The 18,340-nt window shown below is 37.2% G+C and overlaps 1 protein-coding gene across 1 annotated transcript; it reads right to left on the bottom strand.

Annotated features, from left to right (window-relative positions):
• Positions 1-17,329: 17,329 nt before the first annotated feature.
• On the bottom strand, positions 17,330-18,340 carry LOC129741694 (collagenase-like). Its single transcript, XM_055733441.1, has 3 exons — positions 18,253-18,340; positions 17,815-18,187; positions 17,330-17,751 (listed from the first exon to the last, which is right to left on the bottom strand). Exons 1-3 carry the CDS (start codon positions 18,298-18,300, stop codon positions 17,330-17,332), a joined length of 843 nt encoding a protein of 280 aa, XP_055589416.1. The 5' UTR covers positions 18,301-18,340.

The raw sequence follows: 18,340 nt of genomic DNA, 5'->3' as shown, positions 1-18,340 counted from the left end.
TTTTTGGTACGTTCTAAGTTGGAAGGTGGATGCGAAATCGTTATCAACTCGTTTCGGTTACAATTTGAGATAACAAAAAATGGTAAACTAAGAAATTATGCACCATGAATTGAACTTCTTTTTTTTTTGATAAAGTTTCAAGTGCTTTGAAAAGGCACGATTTAAATTTTTTGAAATATATGAACTTAAATTAATATTTTACTAAACCGTAAACGATTGAGGCGGTTAAAATTCTTTTTCCCTAAAACACTGTGATGTTTTTAATTTGCATTTAACCACTTTAAAAATCTTCCAAAAAAATCCGAATCAGAAGCAACTAAATTAACTCACTTTCGATTTTTTGGAGAGTCTATTTAAAGAAAGTCGATGTTTCATGTCTCATGTCTCATGTCTCATGTCTCATGTCTCATGTCTCATGTCTCATGTCTCATGTCTCATGTCTCATGTCTCATGTCTCATGTCTCATGTCTCATGTCTCATGTCTCATGTCTCATGTCTCATGTTTCATGTCTCATGTCTCATGTCTTATGTCTCATGTCTCATGTTTCATGTCTCATGTCTTAGGTCTAGTTTCTTTGACTAAACTCCAAAAGAGAAATATCTATTAAAAAAAGAGATTACCTACCCATTTAGAAATGGTTTCTATTTTTAAATTCACAGAGCAATATCGTTTTGATAGCTCTCTTTGGTATCTTTGGAGACATCTGGACACATGGGCCTGACAGTATGGTGCAAAAACAGACATGATCATCAAACAATTTGTTTTCCTATAAAAATTTAAAACCCCAAAAAAATTAAAATTTCCTTTAAATGTTCAGCTTACGTTCAGGGAACTTTTCCCCGAAAAAACCACAACGCAATCCAGATTGCATTTCCCTCAAGTTATCCGAAATCCTTGAAGGAACCGAAAAGGAAGGTGCCCCTGGAAAGTGTAACCCCGGGTCTAATCGGGGAGCAGAAAATTGTAAAAACAGACACTGCCGGCAATAAACATACAGTACCGTTCATAATTGTATAGAAATTGGAAGCAAGCGCACTGTCACTTCGACTTTGAACTTCCATAACTTTTTACTCTGATGATATTTTTTGATCAAATTTTTTGCGTTAGATAGATCAACTATCACACTATTATATCACAAAATTTGAGCTTTCTGGAGATTGTGTGGCCTGAGAAACAGTTATTCTACGAAAATCGGGCTTTTTGGACTTTTCTCAATCAAACTGCAATATCTCTGAAACTACGCAACATTTTTTATTGAAAATTTGCACAGTGATTGTTGAGATATGAAACTAGCATGTCTGAATTTTTCGAAAGATTCTATCGATGAGATCAAAAGTTACGCGAGGTGCAATATTTCAGGCATGAACCTTGAAATGCGATTTCTATAGAATTTTGGACGATTCATGAGAACAATATTGTTTCTTCCACCAATCAGACAAAAAATGTCTGGCAAAAGCAATGAAGAAAAGAAAAAATGGAATAAATGATCCATTTGTGTTTTTAAATCAGAATCTCGCGATATTGTTGTGATTTTTCGGTTGAAATAGATTTACTGGTTGTTAAACAGAGAATGTGATTTTCCTATGAAAATAAACGTCCAAAAATCTATAGAAATCGCATTTCAAGGTTCATGCCTGAAATATTGCACCTCGCGTAACTTTTGATCTCATCGATAGAATCTTTCGAAAAATTCAGAATTGCTAGCTTTATATCTCAACAATCACTGTGCAAATTTTCAATAAAAAATGTTGCGTAGTTTCAGAGATATTGCAGTTTGGTTGAGAAAAGTCCAAAAAGCCCGATTTTCGTAGAATAACTGTTTCTCAGGCCACACCAATTCCAGAAAGCTCAAATTTTGTGTAATAATAGTGTGATAGTTGATCTATCTAACGCAAAAAATTTGATCAAAAAATATCATCAAAGTAAAAAGTTATGGAAGTTCAAAGTCGAAGTGACAGTGCGCTTGCTTCCAATTTCTATACAATTATGAACGGTACTGTACATGTTTCTGTTATTCTATGGGATGCTCATTTTCCACTTGCTCTCATCCCATCCGCCCAATTCGAGCTGTGATGTCTGTCCTGGTGTTATTCTTCCCAAAGAAGGAAACTAATGCACCGAAACTGAAACGGAATGATGACAACGACAACAACAGTCTTCCCAGTTAGAGAGTCTTCAGGGTTGCGTCCTTCTAGGCGGGGATGCGGCATAAATTCCATACCAAATTGGGCGTAGAACGTTTTAGTGTCGCTTTGTGTGTGAGATAATTTGCTCCTTGCGTCGTCGGTCTGTCGAATTCGTGTAGCAGAGAAGCTGAACTAGGAAGACGATGATGCTTACCGTCTCTGGAACCTTGGTTGGGGGATCATTTCCACAAGACCCGCCAGGGCTATATGTTAGCTTTAAAATAAGGCATGTGGTGAAGTGAGTTGGTACGAACATAACCACGATTTGGCACTGGAAATTATATTCTCTGTTTTTCGGGGACCTTTTTACCATATGCCAATTGGTGAAAGTTTCATGACAGGAGTTGAAGAATTAAGGATATCCGGTCATGGAACAATGGAACAAACGTACAAATGTTGTCGAATAACAGGTTTCTTCAGCTATGTCCTCCAATGCTTATAATTTTTCAAACATCTAATCTGTTATAATATGTGGATTAAGTTGCACCATTATGATTTTTGTTTGTATCCTTTGATATCTCTCTATCTCCATTGGGTAATCTGATTTTTTAACAAAGGATTTCAAGTCCAATTTTCCTGTGAGATGGGAATTGGTTTTATAATAAGGATTTGTGGCTCTTGGATCGATCTTCGTACGATCGGTCTTTTCAACTCAGATTTTCGATTTTATGGATCGATTTTTCAGCCTGGATTTTTTTTTTCAATTCCATTTTATCGATCTTTCGAATTTTTTCTTCGTTGTACCGGGTATATTTTGATCCAATTTTGAGTACCTATAGAATTTTATATAGTGCCATCTGCTTGACATCTAGAACATTAAGCACTTTTTAATTTATAGGTGAAAAATTAATGCAACTTCAAATTTTCCAGTCTTTTTTACTTTTGACGTAGAATTACGTCTAATGGCAACACTGCAGGGGTTAGAATTATTAATTAAATATGTCAAGATGACTATTTCGATTATGACTGTTAATCACAAATATAAAGCAGATTTTTTCAAAAAAAAAAAATTATATTAAAAAACCGAATTTTTATTCTTTTTACAAAACATCCAAAGTGTAGAGAATAAGACGTAAGAAAAAAATAAATGAGTTTGCGTTGAGGATTTGTTCTAGTGCATTGAATCGAAATAATGGCCAAGTTGCTCAAGAGCAATTTCAGTTACTCGTTTCCTATTGGTTCGATTTGAATTCAGAGGAGAGCCATTTGGAAGTTACACACACATACACTGGTTTCGATCGAATCGGACCGGAGAAGAAAAAGTTAGAGCATTAGGCTGATGTCATGCTAAAGCAACTAGCAACGCAACGCAACGCAACGTTCCAATAAGATTGCGTTGCAACGCATTGGTATGTCATGCTGGCGCGACCTGTGACTTTGAAATTCCCTACAAATCATCACTTCTCTACATCTGATAATGCTTTGAATCGTCTCCTTTCTTTCGGGAGCCATCAAAAACTCATCAAATCACGACCCGGATTGCAAGAATGCCAAAATTTGAACCGACAAAATTCCTTGTTTTTTTGCCGGAACTAAGAATTCATGAAAATTTTCTCGCCGATTAAGATAGTTTTTAGTTTATTATCACAAGTTCGGACAAATCTTCGTACTATTGTGCTTAAAACCCGGAATCACTGCTTCAAATCGAGAAAAAACAATATTCCTATTGGATTTCCTACTAGTCGCGCTACAAAACACATTGGCATCAGATTGGTCGCGCTATACAAAGCGACCAGTATGACAGGTCTGTGCGATTTCCATGGAGATCAAATGAGAGCTGGTTGGTCGTGTGAACGTTGCGTTGTAGGTCGCGTTGCTAGGTGCTTCAGCATGACATCAGCCTTAGAATGAGAGAGTTGAACCGGTTGAACCTGATTGAACGGCAACCAAACGTTGCGCTGAGCGTACGTGATGAGTTTTACAAGCGACGTTTTACGAAGAAGCTGCTTTTAGGAAATCACCCGCAGTTCGAGTTGCGAAGAAAAAATTCGGGTCAGAAAATACCACAATGGCGCAAAAATAGGACGCTCCCAAAGGTAACCGTATTGAGATATTTGAAACTAAAGGTGACTTATACTACCTCCAGCTCTGTGAAACTGTGAGGGACTTGAGCCCCGAGAGGCAAGGAGATAGCTCTGTGAGGCTAAAAAAAAGTTCCCCTGCGAGGGATGAAGCCCTGTGAGGCTAGAAAAAGTTCCCCTGCGAGGAATTGAAGCCCTGTGAGGCCAAAAAAAGTACCCCTGTGAGGGATTGAAGCCCTGTGAGGCTAGAAAAAGTTCCCCTGCGAGGGATTGAAGCCCTGTGAGGCCAGAAAAAAGTACCCCTGCGAAGGATTAGGACCCTGTGAGGTCAGAGAAAGGTTCCCCTGCGAGGGATTGAAGTTCTCTGAGGTTAAAATGATCGCCATCTTGTTTCTCTGGGAGGAAATTTTTGATTTGAGAACAGTAGGAGCATCTATGTGTCTTGTGACGTCTTGAATATTTTGATTACATTTGAGTTTAGAGAACTATTAAAAATAAACCGAAAGTTTTAGATGCGAACCTAGGATCCAAGGCTGTGGATTTTATCTGAAGGCCTTGTCAATTCGAGTCGAGAATTTGAATCCGAAAATTAATTCTTAATAGGTAATCTCAACATGTAATACAGTCTCTGGGCCCGTTCCGAGATTATTTTTTTAACCGATTTTTTACATGAATATTTCCTTCGACACGGTAATTGTTAATTACCTAATCTATTATAATAGTTCGAAGTTTTAAACTTCCGTCTAAAAAATTGAAGATTTGGATTATATTATACTTCAGGTTTGCAGCATCTAACTGAGATCTAAGGTACGACATCAAGTCCGAGTTAAGGAAGTTTTATGACTCTAAGTCTGTACTAAGTTCTGTATTGAAATTTGGATAAGCAATTTCATTCTGAATATAAAACCTAAATATGCATTGTCAAAATGAAAGGGCAATCTGTAGTAAATAAGCGTGAAATTTTAGTTTTAAATTCTTTTCTAGTATTTGGGATCAAAATTTGATTGGGCAGTCTTTCTCTTGAACCTTAATTTAAAATTTGTATTTGGAATCAGGGAAAGAGTTCAAACTCAAAATTTGAACAGCGTTTAAAATGGCGAATGGTATTGATGTGGATGTGACATGATAATAAAATTTGAACAATGGGAATCCAAGCTTGCTATCTAGAATAAGAATTTGTCTGAATCTAAAATTTTTATTGCGTTCGCTGTCTGAAGCGTGAGGCTGGAATTTAAATCTAAGTATCAGTCTGCAAATTTAATTTTAGGTGCTTATCTTAAGATCTCAGAAATTGCACAATGAGATCTAAGAGTTCTGAATGGATAATTTGATTCCCAGTTTTGAATGTGAAACCTTATTTTGAAAACTGCATTAGAAATCCGAGGAAATTCAGAACGAGTCATCATGAAAAAGTAAATAAAAAAAATTCTAAAGTTCGAGGTCCTGATACAAAATCTGTATTTAAAATGTGAAAATGAAATTTGTAAATAGTTTTTCCGATTTATGTTTCAGATTCATTTCAAAGTATCGTTATCATAGTTTATATCTGAAGCTTGAAATTTGGTTTGATTTTTAGTATTTGAGAACAAAATTCCAAATCCAAATCACAAAATATGAACTTAAGATAAAATTTTTATCCAGGTCCAAAGTTTGAATTTTAAGTTTCAAAAATTACTAAATCAGATCTTTTGTCCGAAAAGATCATATGATTACCATATCTTAAAGCAGAAACATTATTTGAATGCTGCAGTTAAAATCTTATGCTATCAAGAGCTTGGACAGGAATCTAAACCGAAATTTGAAATTGCAATTCCTGGTTACGTTTTTATCATAGTCAAAAATTTAAGTGAAAAATGGTGGCACGGACATACACACATGAGATGCAATATCTATTTATAATGTTTTCTGCATTCCTTCCACGAAAAAGTTTTCTAAATCTGTGTACAAAAGCTATTAAATCAGTTTGTCAAGTTTGATTTTGAAGCTCGAAACTAGGTTTATATCACCTGTATGCCAGATGTGAATTCGAATTTTAAACCAAAGTTTTCAATTTCTGAGTTCTGGATTCACTTCAAGAGTAGGGGAGAAGGAAGATGTAGAGAATAAGACGTAAGAAAAAAATAAATGAGTTTGCGTTGAGGATTGGTTCTAGTGCATTGAATCGAAATAATGGCCAAGTTGCTCAAGAGCAATTTCAGAAGCTGCTTTTAGGAAATCACCCGCAGTTCGAGTTGCGAAGAAAAAATTCGGGTCAGAAAATACCACACAAAGGGCTTTAATAATGATATTAATTGAGTACAGATATTCGCTGATGAAGAACACTACACATTTAAGTTAAAAAAGCCTTCAGGGAATTCCATATTTTCTAAATATGCAATATAATTAATGTTAATATTAAACAATAACATTAATAATATTACAGTTTTTTTGAATCCAAATTTCAGATTTTTGTGTTTGGATCGAGTTTGTAACAATCGATTTTTGAACCGCAAATTTTCTATCTTTAAATTTTTTTTCATCGCTGGTATTTTTTTTTAATTTGTTCAAGAATTTGATAGACTTAGCCATTTTTTAAGTTCTTCCTACGGCCCTGAATTTACCGCAAAACTTTCGTTATGCGTAAGCGATGATAAAGGGTGATACGGTCAAAATTTGGTCAATCTCAACTTGACGTATTCTTTCAATTTTGCATTTAAAAAACCTGAACACCCCTCATTTTGAAGGTGTGTGTGTAGAATGTTGCTCCTATTTTGATTTTGGAATTCATTCTTCAGTTGTCAAAATGCCGTCCACGGTAGAAGAGCAGCGTATCAAAATTTTACTCGCGCACCGCAAAAATCCGAGCTACTCGCACGCAAAGCTGGCAAAATCGCTAAAAGTTGCCAAATCAACCGTTACAAATGTAAATAAAGTGTTTGGGGAACGTTTGTCGACAGCCAGGAAGTCTGGATCGGGGGGAAATCGAAAACCGGAAGCCGCTGAGACGACAAAGAGAGTTGCCGGTAGTTTCAAGCGAAACCCTAACCTCTCTCTCCGAGATTCCGCAAATAAGCTGGGTGTATCGTCTACAACCGTGCATCGAGCCAAAAAACGAGCCGGACTGTAGACTTACAAGAAGATAGTGACTCCAAATCGCGATGATAAACAAAATACGAAGGCCCTGGCCAAAGCGCGATCCCGGAGGCTGTACACGACGATGCTGACGAAGACGACGAAACCTACGTCAAAGCCGACTACAAGCAGCTTCTGGGACAGGAGTTTTATACGGCAAAAGGCAGGGGAAAAGTAGCAGACATTTTCAAGCACATGAAACTGTCAAAGTTCGCGATGAAATATCTGGTTTGGCAAGCCATCTGTACCTGTGAAAAGCACCTTGAAAAGCAGCATTTTCATAGCTTCCGGGACTGTCAACCAAGAAATTTACGTGAAAGAGTGTTTGAATAAACGTCTGCTGCCTTTCCTGAAGAAACACGGTTGTTCCGTACTGTTTTGGCCGGATTTGGCATCTTACCATTACGGTAAAAAGGCCATGGAGTGGTACGCCGCCAACAACGAGCAGGTGGTTCCCAAGGACAAGAACCCTTCCCAACACGCCAGAGCTCCGCCCAATTGAGAAATACTGGGCTATTGTCAAGCGGAACCTAAAGAAGACCAAAAAAACTGCTAAGGACGAGCAGCAGTTCAAGGCAAACTGGCTTTCTGCGGCGAAGAAGGTGGATAAGTTGGCTGTACAAAATCTTATGGCAGGGGTTAAGCGGCAATTCGGATTTGGAAAAGTGGAAGCCTAACTGAATATTTTCCCTGAATTTTATACTAATTAAACTTGAGAAAAGAATTTAATTTGATTTTTTAAATAAACGATTTCACCTATTTACACGCGTTTTCTCTTGACCAAATTTTGACCGTATCACCCTTTACAGGAAATCAACTCAGGATGTTGTTGGAACTGATTATCCAATCATATGTGAGTTATTTGAGAAGGTATGCATCAAAGTTGACTTTTTTCACTGTTGTTCTAAAACAACATTATGCATTAAAGGGTTTATTCATTTTATTCATGCATTGTTTGGGCAAATATGTCAGAGAAAAAAATAGATCACCAAAACTCCCTCCCATGAGTCAGTTCTTCCAAAAGCCGTGAGTTGTTTCTATCTGAAGGCTACGTTATGTCTTCATTGACTATTTTTACAATTTATTGAGTGCACAAGAAAAATGGTATTAAATGGTCATTTTAAAATCTAACAATTTTTGTTCACTTCTACTTTAATTAATTAGCCTTTGAAGAACTTATTATATCAGGGATAATCTTATTCTAAATGTGCAATGTTATTAGTTTTTTCGTTTAAAATATTGTTCCTTCCGTGTAAGTTCAATCTATTATTCTAATACCCATAATACACCCAAAGTTATGACATAAAACGTGCATTGCGCCAAAGATGACATGATTGGCTATACCAGCATTGGCAAAGAAATTCGAGCTCTCTAGCAAAATTATGCATTACCGCTACATAGAAACTGTTCTGGAACCAACGAGCCCATTGAACCATGCTAACAGGCGAAAAAGGCCCGGTAGCAGCATGGCGGTAATACGCGCCAAAAATCATCGGTTTTCTTCGGAGACGAAGAGGTTTTTCCGAGAGGTTTTTCCGACGAAGCGATACAAGAAAATATATTCAGGGATTTTCATCGTATTGGATAATTAAAACAAGAAACAAGAAAAAAAACGTGAATTGGGTTAGAAAACGGGAGTTTATTTTCAAAGTCTTTCTGTCAAGACCGATCAGCATTGAATTTTATCAGCATATCAACACACGCACAGTGCTCAGTCAATTAATTTGAGTTTATTGTAGTCTGCTAGCTGGCGCTTGTCCGGTAATTATTTACTTTCTCCTTTGTCTTATGACGACTCATTTTTTTTTACTGTTTCTATTTAAACGCAATGCGTATGCTTGGCGGGACGAAGCAATTTGGTGCACAGCTCGTTAACGCCAACATTGTGCAAATCGTATACCAATGATGTGCAGCTACTCTCATGCAGTGATTAGAGTAGATCCTGATCTGTGGGTGTCATTTTCTATTGACCTTGTTCACTGAATCGGAATGAACACTTTATTAATGTTTTGAATAAATAGTTTTATAGTATCAATTCGGTAAGTTAAAGGTGAAACCAAATATATTACAGCGCTTTCATTAAATGTTTAAGACTGTCGAGCTCCACCATATTTGCAGCAGCAAAGTATAGTTGGTTCCAATCGGGGTCAAATGTACACACTACTGGATTCACCCCCACATTGAAAAATGCCCTTCCACCAATTGAAAAAAAAAAATAGATTTTCACTTCTTGCACAATTTCCCCGGCAGCTCAGCAAACGTTTCGAACCCAATTTGAAATGCAATGACTCTCCAGGAAAACCGGTTGCAATGCAAGAAAACCCTTAGAGTTGTAGCGGGAGTATGATGTTATAAATATTTTATTGAATTTATTTATGACTTTTAAAGTGGCTGTCTGTGTCCCCATGGAACTTTGAACTGTGAGCGGAGTACGAATTCATTTCACTTGCTTGCTTGGCATTGTTTTATTTTACGACGAAAGAAATGCATCTTGGCTGTTTGTCGGAATTTCTTCACCTTCTCTGGAGCTTGCACTCCCATATGTGGTGCTGCTGGTTTTCGTGGGAGATGTATTGGTATGGCAATAAATTTTCTCAATTGCTTTTCCTCTTGGCGTTCAATTGTCCAGGGAGCAGTAAGCATTTAATTGAAGATTTGATTTTCCTGCATATGTGGAACGATTTTTATGGCCAAGGAAATGGCAAACTGAGTGTCGTACCCTTCAGCATTCCTTCCAGTTTTGAGCGGCATTAAAGAAGATTCGGGAAAGCTGGTTGGTTACCATAAAAGGGAACGACATCTTCTGGTTTGACTGTTTCCAGAGATTTAATCTGGCTCCTTTGGAGGAGGCTTTCATCCGCAAAAAGAAAGGACGCCGAAGACGCAGGGCTGGAACGACGTCTCAGAAAGCGAACATGAAATTCTCAGACACAAACAAGTTACTCGAAAACACAACAATGACAAGCTCTCCAGAAAAGGGGAAACGGTTTACTTCCGGAGCCAAACAGAGATAATAATGGGCCCCGGACGGAAGTGAAGCCTCGGCGAACAATACACAACTTATACAGTGGGTAGAAGTAATACAAACACACGACATGTACAAGTTACAGTACATACTTGTCTGCTCATGTACTGGCTGGAGACACAAGATATTCCATCCCATTAGGACCGAAAGACGGAAACCGACGACCGGAGTTTTGTCTTGGAGACGGACTCGTTGCAGATTTCCTGCAACCAGGCATCATTAAAATTTTATTTAATGTCTTTTAATAAACAAGAGCGTTCATGTTTCCGCTTTAACATTGCAAACGATTTTGCATCCAGCAAGAAGACCCTCGGTCTCGGTAACAATAACATATCAGTTGTACTTCGATGGCAACCGAATCTTGACAGTAGTCAACAATGTGTTTTTAACTTTTTTTTATATATGTTTCTCTCTCAACTCTCGTTAAATACGTTCCTTTATTTATTAACCTTTTTATTTAAAGTGAACCCTTTATCAATTTTCATAGCTATTCGTTGTTTAACCCCCTTTTAGCAATACTATTCATCAGGGTTGCAACAATCAGCAATATAAATTCCTACGGATACACATAAGTATCCACTGCAACTGGACTTTCGAACATTCCATGGACCATTGATTTTATGGTTTAGAAGTAAAACGTGCAGCATCCCCACACACACAACCCAACAAACTGATCTACGGATACATTTATCCTGCTTCCAGTGCCAGTGGTCGTTAAGTTGTTGTAGCTCTATTTTCTCGTTCATTAAGTTCGATACGATTATTGCTGCTGACAAAAACCTTGAGGGCAACCTAGTGTGGCAATTCAATAAACTGTTTACGATAAATCACTCTGTAGTTGAATTATGTTGAAATTATTTCAAGTGGTAATGCTCGTAGATGATTTAAGTGTTTCCACGTGCTGGAAATAAGGCAATGGATCAATTATTTTACGATAATCCAGCTGTTGATTGTTGTTAAGCTTTGAAAAAGGACTAGAGGAATTAAGAAAAAAAAAGTTCTGGCAGGCCGAATATAACCCTAACCAAAAGTTGGCTAATATTCAGCTAGCCAAATAGTTCTGCTAGAGTTCAGATGAATTTCTTTTCAATTCAGTAAAACTCATTGAAATTATCTTGTAATAGCTTTGGTAATTTGTTCAATTTCCTCATTTCATGAGGAGGCTGGGTCATTCGGCCTATGAAAGTTAGGCCGAATGGGTTATCAGACCGAATAGGCCACTCGGCCAAATGGGTTATTCGGCCGACGGTTATTCAGCCGAAAGCTGTTAGGCTGAAAGGACGCAAAGCCGAAATGATGCTCGGTCGAATGGTCACTAGACAGAATATTCATTAGGCTGAATGGTCATAAGGCCGAATGGTTATCAGGCCGAATGGTCCATTGGCCGAATGGTCCATTGGCCGAATGGTCAATTTGCCGAAGGGTCATTTAGCCAAATGGTCGTGAGGCCGAATGGTCATTAGGCCGAAAGGTCGTTAGGCCGAATGGTTATTTGGACGAATGGTCATTAGGCCGAATGGTCGTAAAGCCTAATGTATGTCAGGCCGATTAGACATATTCACGTTTAATTGCATGTTCGGGCGAATGGCTCTTAGGCCGAAAGGTTGTGAGGCGGAATGTTCATATGGCTAAATTCTCGTTATGAATGGTGGCTAGGTCAATAAAAAATCGTCGTCAAATGGTCGTCAGGCCAAATGGTTGTATGGGCGATTGGATGCTAGGATAAGGCCAGCTAGTGGCTATTCGGCCTTACGATCATTTGAACTATCGTCCATTCAGCCTATCGTCCATTCGGCCTAACGACCATTCGGCCAAATGACCATTCGGCCTAATATCCAATCGCCCTTACAACCGTTTGACATTAGGACCATTCGGCCTAACGACCTTCCGGGCTAGCATCCATTCGGCCTTATGACCATTAGGCCTGACGACCATTTGAGCAAATGACCATTCGACCAAGTGACCACTCGGCCAAGTGACCATTCGGCCTAACGACCTTTTGGCCTCGCATCTATTTTGCCCTACGACCATTCGGCCTTATGATCATTCGGCCTAACTACCATTCAGCCTTACAACCATTCGGTCTACCGACCATTCGGCCTTACGACCATTCTGCATTACGACCATTCGGCCCATCGTCCATTCGACCTGATGTCCATTCGGCCTAACATCCATTCGGCCAAATAATATTCGGTAAAATAACCTTCGGCAAAATGTCCCATTCGGCCTATTATCCTATTTGTCCGAACATCCTTCAGCCTTTTAACACATTCGGCCGAATGTCCGAGCCCCTTTCATGAGCACCCCTCGAGTGTAGGTTTTTTTTTCTATTCCACATGTACATTAGACCACTGCAAAAATTAACTTTTTGCTCTTATATGGTTTTTCAATGTATTTTAGGTCACCAAGCATCAGAGTAAGAATTGAAATGATTTGGTTGACCCCTAAACTAGCGCAAAGCGTTTCATATTTGTATGGAAATTGATATAGAAGAATAGTTATTTGCATATAAATTCATCCCGAAAATTCAAATAAGCTTGAAATATAGTTCGTCTTTAATAATTGGTTTTTCCGATTCCTAAGTTTTATTTTTTGCTAACATGAAAAGAAGTGTTCAAAAATGACAGTCTCTGCTTGCTAGGGCTTTCAATAATTTGATGAAATATTTTTACAATTTTTTTTTTTGTAGAGAAATGAATCCAACTTAGATGAAATTTCAGGGACTAGATAAGAGAAAATCGATGTTGAAAAACATGCGAAAAAAATTCGCCTTGTCTCCCGGTAGGACTTGAACCCACATCTTGCGCCTCTCCGGGGCCCATGTATTAACATTCTACTACAGGAGACCAACCTGGCGGATGAATATTATACTGGTTGAGTGTCGATGTCTATCGGAATGAAGGGAATAGTTCTCCCATGTGATCATAATCATTTTTCTTGGTCTATTTCTATTCCCATCATTTCATCTTACGGTAGTTGGAATCAAGTTTGGACATTCTTGAGAGGCGCAAGATGTGGGTTCAAGTCCTACCGGGAGACAAGGCGAATTTTTTTCGCATGTTTTTAACATCGATTTTCTCTTATCTAGTCCCTGAAATTTCATCTCAGTTGGATTCATTTCTCTACAAAAAAAAAAATTCGCTGACTGAATGTTTGAGTCAAGACCCATCTCTGGGTCGCAGTTTAAAAATATTTTTACACAGTTTATATAAATCACAAACTTATTGGCAAGCATTTGTAAAGCATTTTTTGTGATTTTTTATTATCATCCAACAATAAAGCAGTCAAAAACGTTAAAATAAATAAAAAATACATGTTGAAAAACACTTTAAGAATACATAACGTCAAATATCTTTTTTAGAAAACATAATAGGTTTGTGGTTTGTTTTCATGAAATGTACTTCAACAAACAAGGAATAATAATCATTCAAAGTTGAACTTTTGCGAATTTCCACTACATTTCTGGTGATTATTTAATGAAAAATTTTATTCTCTCATACAAATTTCCAAAAATTTTACAACCGGCAGTGCCCTTTTTGCTGTTTTACGTTTGTTTATGCGTTCAGTTTTGCACCGGTAGTGAACAGAGCACAGATGGTGGCACACTCTGAAAATATCCAGTGGATCCAGTGTTGCTTGAGTCCTCCCCAATACTATCGTGAATTTTGACAGGTCGTGCAACAAAATCGAGTGGTGAAGTCCAAGCAATTTCAGAACTGCTGTTTATCGCTAAAATATCGCTCTCCTAGTTTTATTCATCACAACAGGAAATGAAACGCAGCAGCCTTAAAATTTTATGGGATATGATAAATTATCGAAATTAGTGCAGCCTTGCTATCATACACTGGAAGATGTTTGGAATATTCTTGAAGCCAACAAGTACGTGAGAATTTTCGTATCACTACAATAGTTATTTGCTTGTGCTCTACCAAATTCCTTAACCTACCGATTTATATTTAAAAAAAAAGTGTGGGTCACACATCAGAAGTTTTAAATACACTTTTGACTTTGGCGATCATGCCATCCATTACAAGCTGGAAATTGGATGGGTCAATTTTGGTGCCGAACGGCATTCGCAAATATTAATTCGATTGAAATTTAAAAAGTACCATTTCTGCCAGATTTTCACAAAAAGTGTGTTCTCAAAAAAAAAAAAATGGAACTTGATATGAAGTCAATATGATGGCAAGCAAACTCATTGAACGAAGAAAATCTAATAAATTAGGTCAACCTGCCATTTACCATTCATTAAATGGTGATTGGGTCGCATTCTAATATAAATATAATAAATTCAACTATAAAGTGCTGGTTGGCTTTATGCAATCAGCTACAAATAGAACATATTCAACTGCAATGGTATGATTGATTCGACTATAAATACGATAGATTCAACTACATTTGTAGAATTGTATTCAGGCATTCAACTATAAATATTATAAATTCAACTACAAACGGATGATTGACTCCCTACAATTAACTATAAATATAATAGATTCAAATATAATAGTATAAATAATTTAACTGAAAATATGATACATTGTACTACAATTGTAAGATTGATTCTAGGCATTCAACTATAAAAATAATAGATTCAACAAGTAGTTGATGTTTTCAACTTGCTAGACTCAATTTCAATTTGGGTAGCTTTTTACGATAGTGTAATTTGTTTGCTCAGTTTGAATTTGCTTTTGTATCAAATCGAAAATGATTGAAAAGGACGGATCCATGACGATTCCTTTGCGGGACAAATCCGGAAGGTCATTCTTTGCGAAAATTGCGTAAATATGTCGATTTTTTGTTTATGTTATACTAATTAAGATTTCCCTTTTCCTTTTGTTTCAGGTGATATCGCCAGCTCTGATTTCCTGGAATTTTCAGTTCTCGAAGTCAACAAAGCCAGGAAATGCACTGTCAGATCTGGTTCCGGTGCTGCAGGGAAAACTAAAAGATTAAGCTCGAAGTTGACTGCAGAAAAATTAGTTTTTCCGGAATGGCAGGTTTTAATATCTGAAATTATCCCGCTGAATACGAGTTTATAATCTATATTTCTTATCTTACTACCTCTATTTGTGCCTTTAGATCCATTTCCACCGGGTGCAACAGCTTTTTGATGTTCCTCCTGATCCTGCTGCTAAGATCAGTGCAGCTCTCGGCAACAGCAACACCAACAAAATATTTGTATTGCTTGATGGAAGCAGCTACCAATGCAACTCAACATGTGAGAAAGTGAAAAAATAATTTAATAAATTTATAAATTGTGTGAAAAAATAAAATTCTTATTTATATCTAATATCTATGGTTGCTGTCTGTCTGTTGTTCGGCAAAGGCGTACCACCACACTTTCATGCTTTCCAATAAAAAATGCCCTAGACTTACAGTTTCAACACCTATTCAAACTTTATCCTACGAAGCTCATCTGATGCTTGCCTATCCGCCTATTATTCATGCCTTTACAAATTCTTCTACCTAGCGTTTCATCTCGCCGCACGTGTCAATGAACATATTAAATTAATAATATCTATGGTTGGAATCATGAAATCAATCATAAAAACAAAATTGAATCTATCATATCTATGGTTGAATCAACTTAATCCTTATAGTTTAATCTTCTACATCTATAGTTGACATCATGGAAGCAACCATAAAAATATAATTGAATATGTGATATCTATAGTTAAATCAACTATACTTTTATAGTTGAATGTATTACACTTATGATTGAATGCAGAAAATCAATCATACGATTATAGTTGAATCTATTATATTTATAGTTGAATGCATAAAATCAATCATACTCATATAGTTGAATGTATTATACGGGTGACGCTCTTTTACTACAGCTAGCTGCTCAGTCTCTCCACTGTCTTCTCTGGCCCAATCTTGGAGCTCTCTCTTTTTACTTTCACGCTTCAAGAATAACTTTGGGTCTTGCTAGTAAAACTACCTAATTGCGCTTGGCGACGAACTTGTTTACTGAACAGCTGAAAAAATGGAATAAATTAAAAAGGAGCTTACCGAAAGGTAAACTATGATTGATTTAGAACTGTACTTGTTATTAAATTGAACACAGCATAACGTAATCTTCATACAACTGTAATCCTGGCTTTGATTAATTTAAAATTGATAATTGCCTGAAAAAGGATTAGAAATTGTCTGAAATGTTTCTTTTTTTGAGGTTATTAAGAACATCTTAATCTGAAAGTGAATGATAATATGTTTCGTGTGAAGCTAGAATGGACAAACACTTATGATTATTATTGAGACTGAATTATTGTTTCGTAGTATCGAAGAAATAAAATAGCAATGGTATGGATCTACTCGAATCCACAAAAATAAATCTTTCTTTGCTATACTTGGAACTGCAAGTGAGCATCTAAAATTTTCGGAAACATGATGATACTATTTCTTGATTCTTTTCTCAGTGATACAAATGGCACGGCGACATTCAGTTTAAGTACTAGTAAACGATCTAAGATTCCTTTGGATTCACAAAATAAAACAAATGCTTGAGGAAGATAATGAATTTAAACATGCTGTTATTAATGCTATTAAAACAATTTCAAAATTTGTGACGTAGAATAACTTTATGAAATAACAATGAAAAATGAAAAAAATAAAAGCAGTACAATTGATCCAGGAATTTATAAATAAAAAAAAAACAGGCATTCTTTGACTTGTGAACTTGCATTCGTGTCTAATATACAATCTCTTAGGACTGAGGTATAGTAATACGACGATTTTCAACGAGTAAAGGTACCTAACGTTGACAAGAAGAAATAAAAAATCTACGATTATTGATCTATTTAGCCAAAATATTTTGAAATATTAATGTTAAAAAAAATGAAGTTATTGAATTCATAAAAGACTGACTCTAACATTTTTCATGGAGAATATGAAAAAATAAATCTAAAAATAGAATTATGACCATGATTTAAGAAAACTTTATTGTATAAAAACTTCAAATCGAAACCAAGTCAAACAATCTTTATCCAAACGTCAGCCCAGTTTCTTGGCTAATCCAGTCAATGAAATGGGTAGTCCGAGCATAACCTGCCGGACGTCCCGACGTACACCCAGACGAAGATACAAATGAAACCACTCCAATCTGCAAGCTACGTCCGTTCTCCTGAACTGTCAACGGTCCGCCGGAATCCCCACCGCAAGGATTCTGACTGGGATCATCGGCTCCAATGGCACAAATCGTTGAACCGACAATGACGGTCGAGCCATAAATCGCACTACATTCGGCATTCGCAATGACCCTAACGTCAACCCAGTTCAACGTATGCGACTGTCCACTTCCGGGAATATCAATCGTTCGTCCAAATCCGGAAACGGTTGCCCGATAGTTCAGGAAGGTTTCGCTCGTTCGTCCCGGGCCGGGAAGAGTAATCGGTCTGATGTAGGCTAAAATTGATTTCTTTTTTTTATTATTGATTAAATTTATTAAGTTTTACAGAAACATCTTACGAGAATTCTGAGGTGCCGGTGAATCCAGCAAGATCAGTCCCACGTCATTGTTCAGGTGACTTCTGTCATACAGCGGATGAATGATGAAGTGTGTTGAATGTCCAAGGAACACCGGCTGATTGCGATTGATGGTTCCCATCGTTAAGGTGAAGCGAACTATTCCCGTTATGCAATGGGCAGCCGTCAATACCCAATCGTAGGAAATCAAAGAACCTCCACATGCTCGATCACCACCTGACTCCGGAGTCCCACGGAGCCAAACTTGATATGGGAACCGACCTGGCGGAGCGGGATGTCCATTAACGATTCTCGTACTTTTTTCTAGGCCCTGAGCTTCACGAACGGGAATAGGGCTTTCAAATATGAATTTTGTCTATTGATAACAAACAGTTGGTTGAAAGTTCTATTCGAACAATTTTCTAAGTCAACAGATCGCACCTGAGCTAGCGCCAGACAAGCAGTAGTCAACACTATTATACCCTTCATCGTTGATCCAGTGAAACAATTTGCCTCCTAACGGCGAAAC

The sequence above is a fragment of the Uranotaenia lowii genome, chromosome 2 (assembly GCF_029784155.1).
Source record: "Uranotaenia lowii strain MFRU-FL chromosome 2, ASM2978415v1, whole genome shotgun sequence".
Lineage (NCBI taxonomy): Eukaryota > Metazoa > Arthropoda > Insecta > Diptera > Culicidae > Uranotaenia > Uranotaenia lowii.
Note: the sequence above shows the minus strand (reverse complement) of the source record. Positions and strands in the feature narration are given on the sequence as shown.

Excerpts from the sequence above, each read along its gene's own strand:
- LOC129741694 (XM_055733441.1), bottom strand. The coding sequence starts at position 18,300 with ATGAAGGGTATAATAGTGTTGACTACTGCTTGTCTGGCGCTAGCTCAG. Across the intron at positions 18,188-18,252 it reads CTTGTCTGGCGCTAGCTCAG|ACAAAATTCATATTTGAAAG; the intron begins GTGCGATCTGTT and ends TGTTATCAATAG. Across the intron at positions 17,752-17,814 it reads ACCGGCACCTCAGAATTCTC|CCTACATCAGACCGATTACT; the intron begins GTAAGATGTTTC and ends AATCAATTTTAG.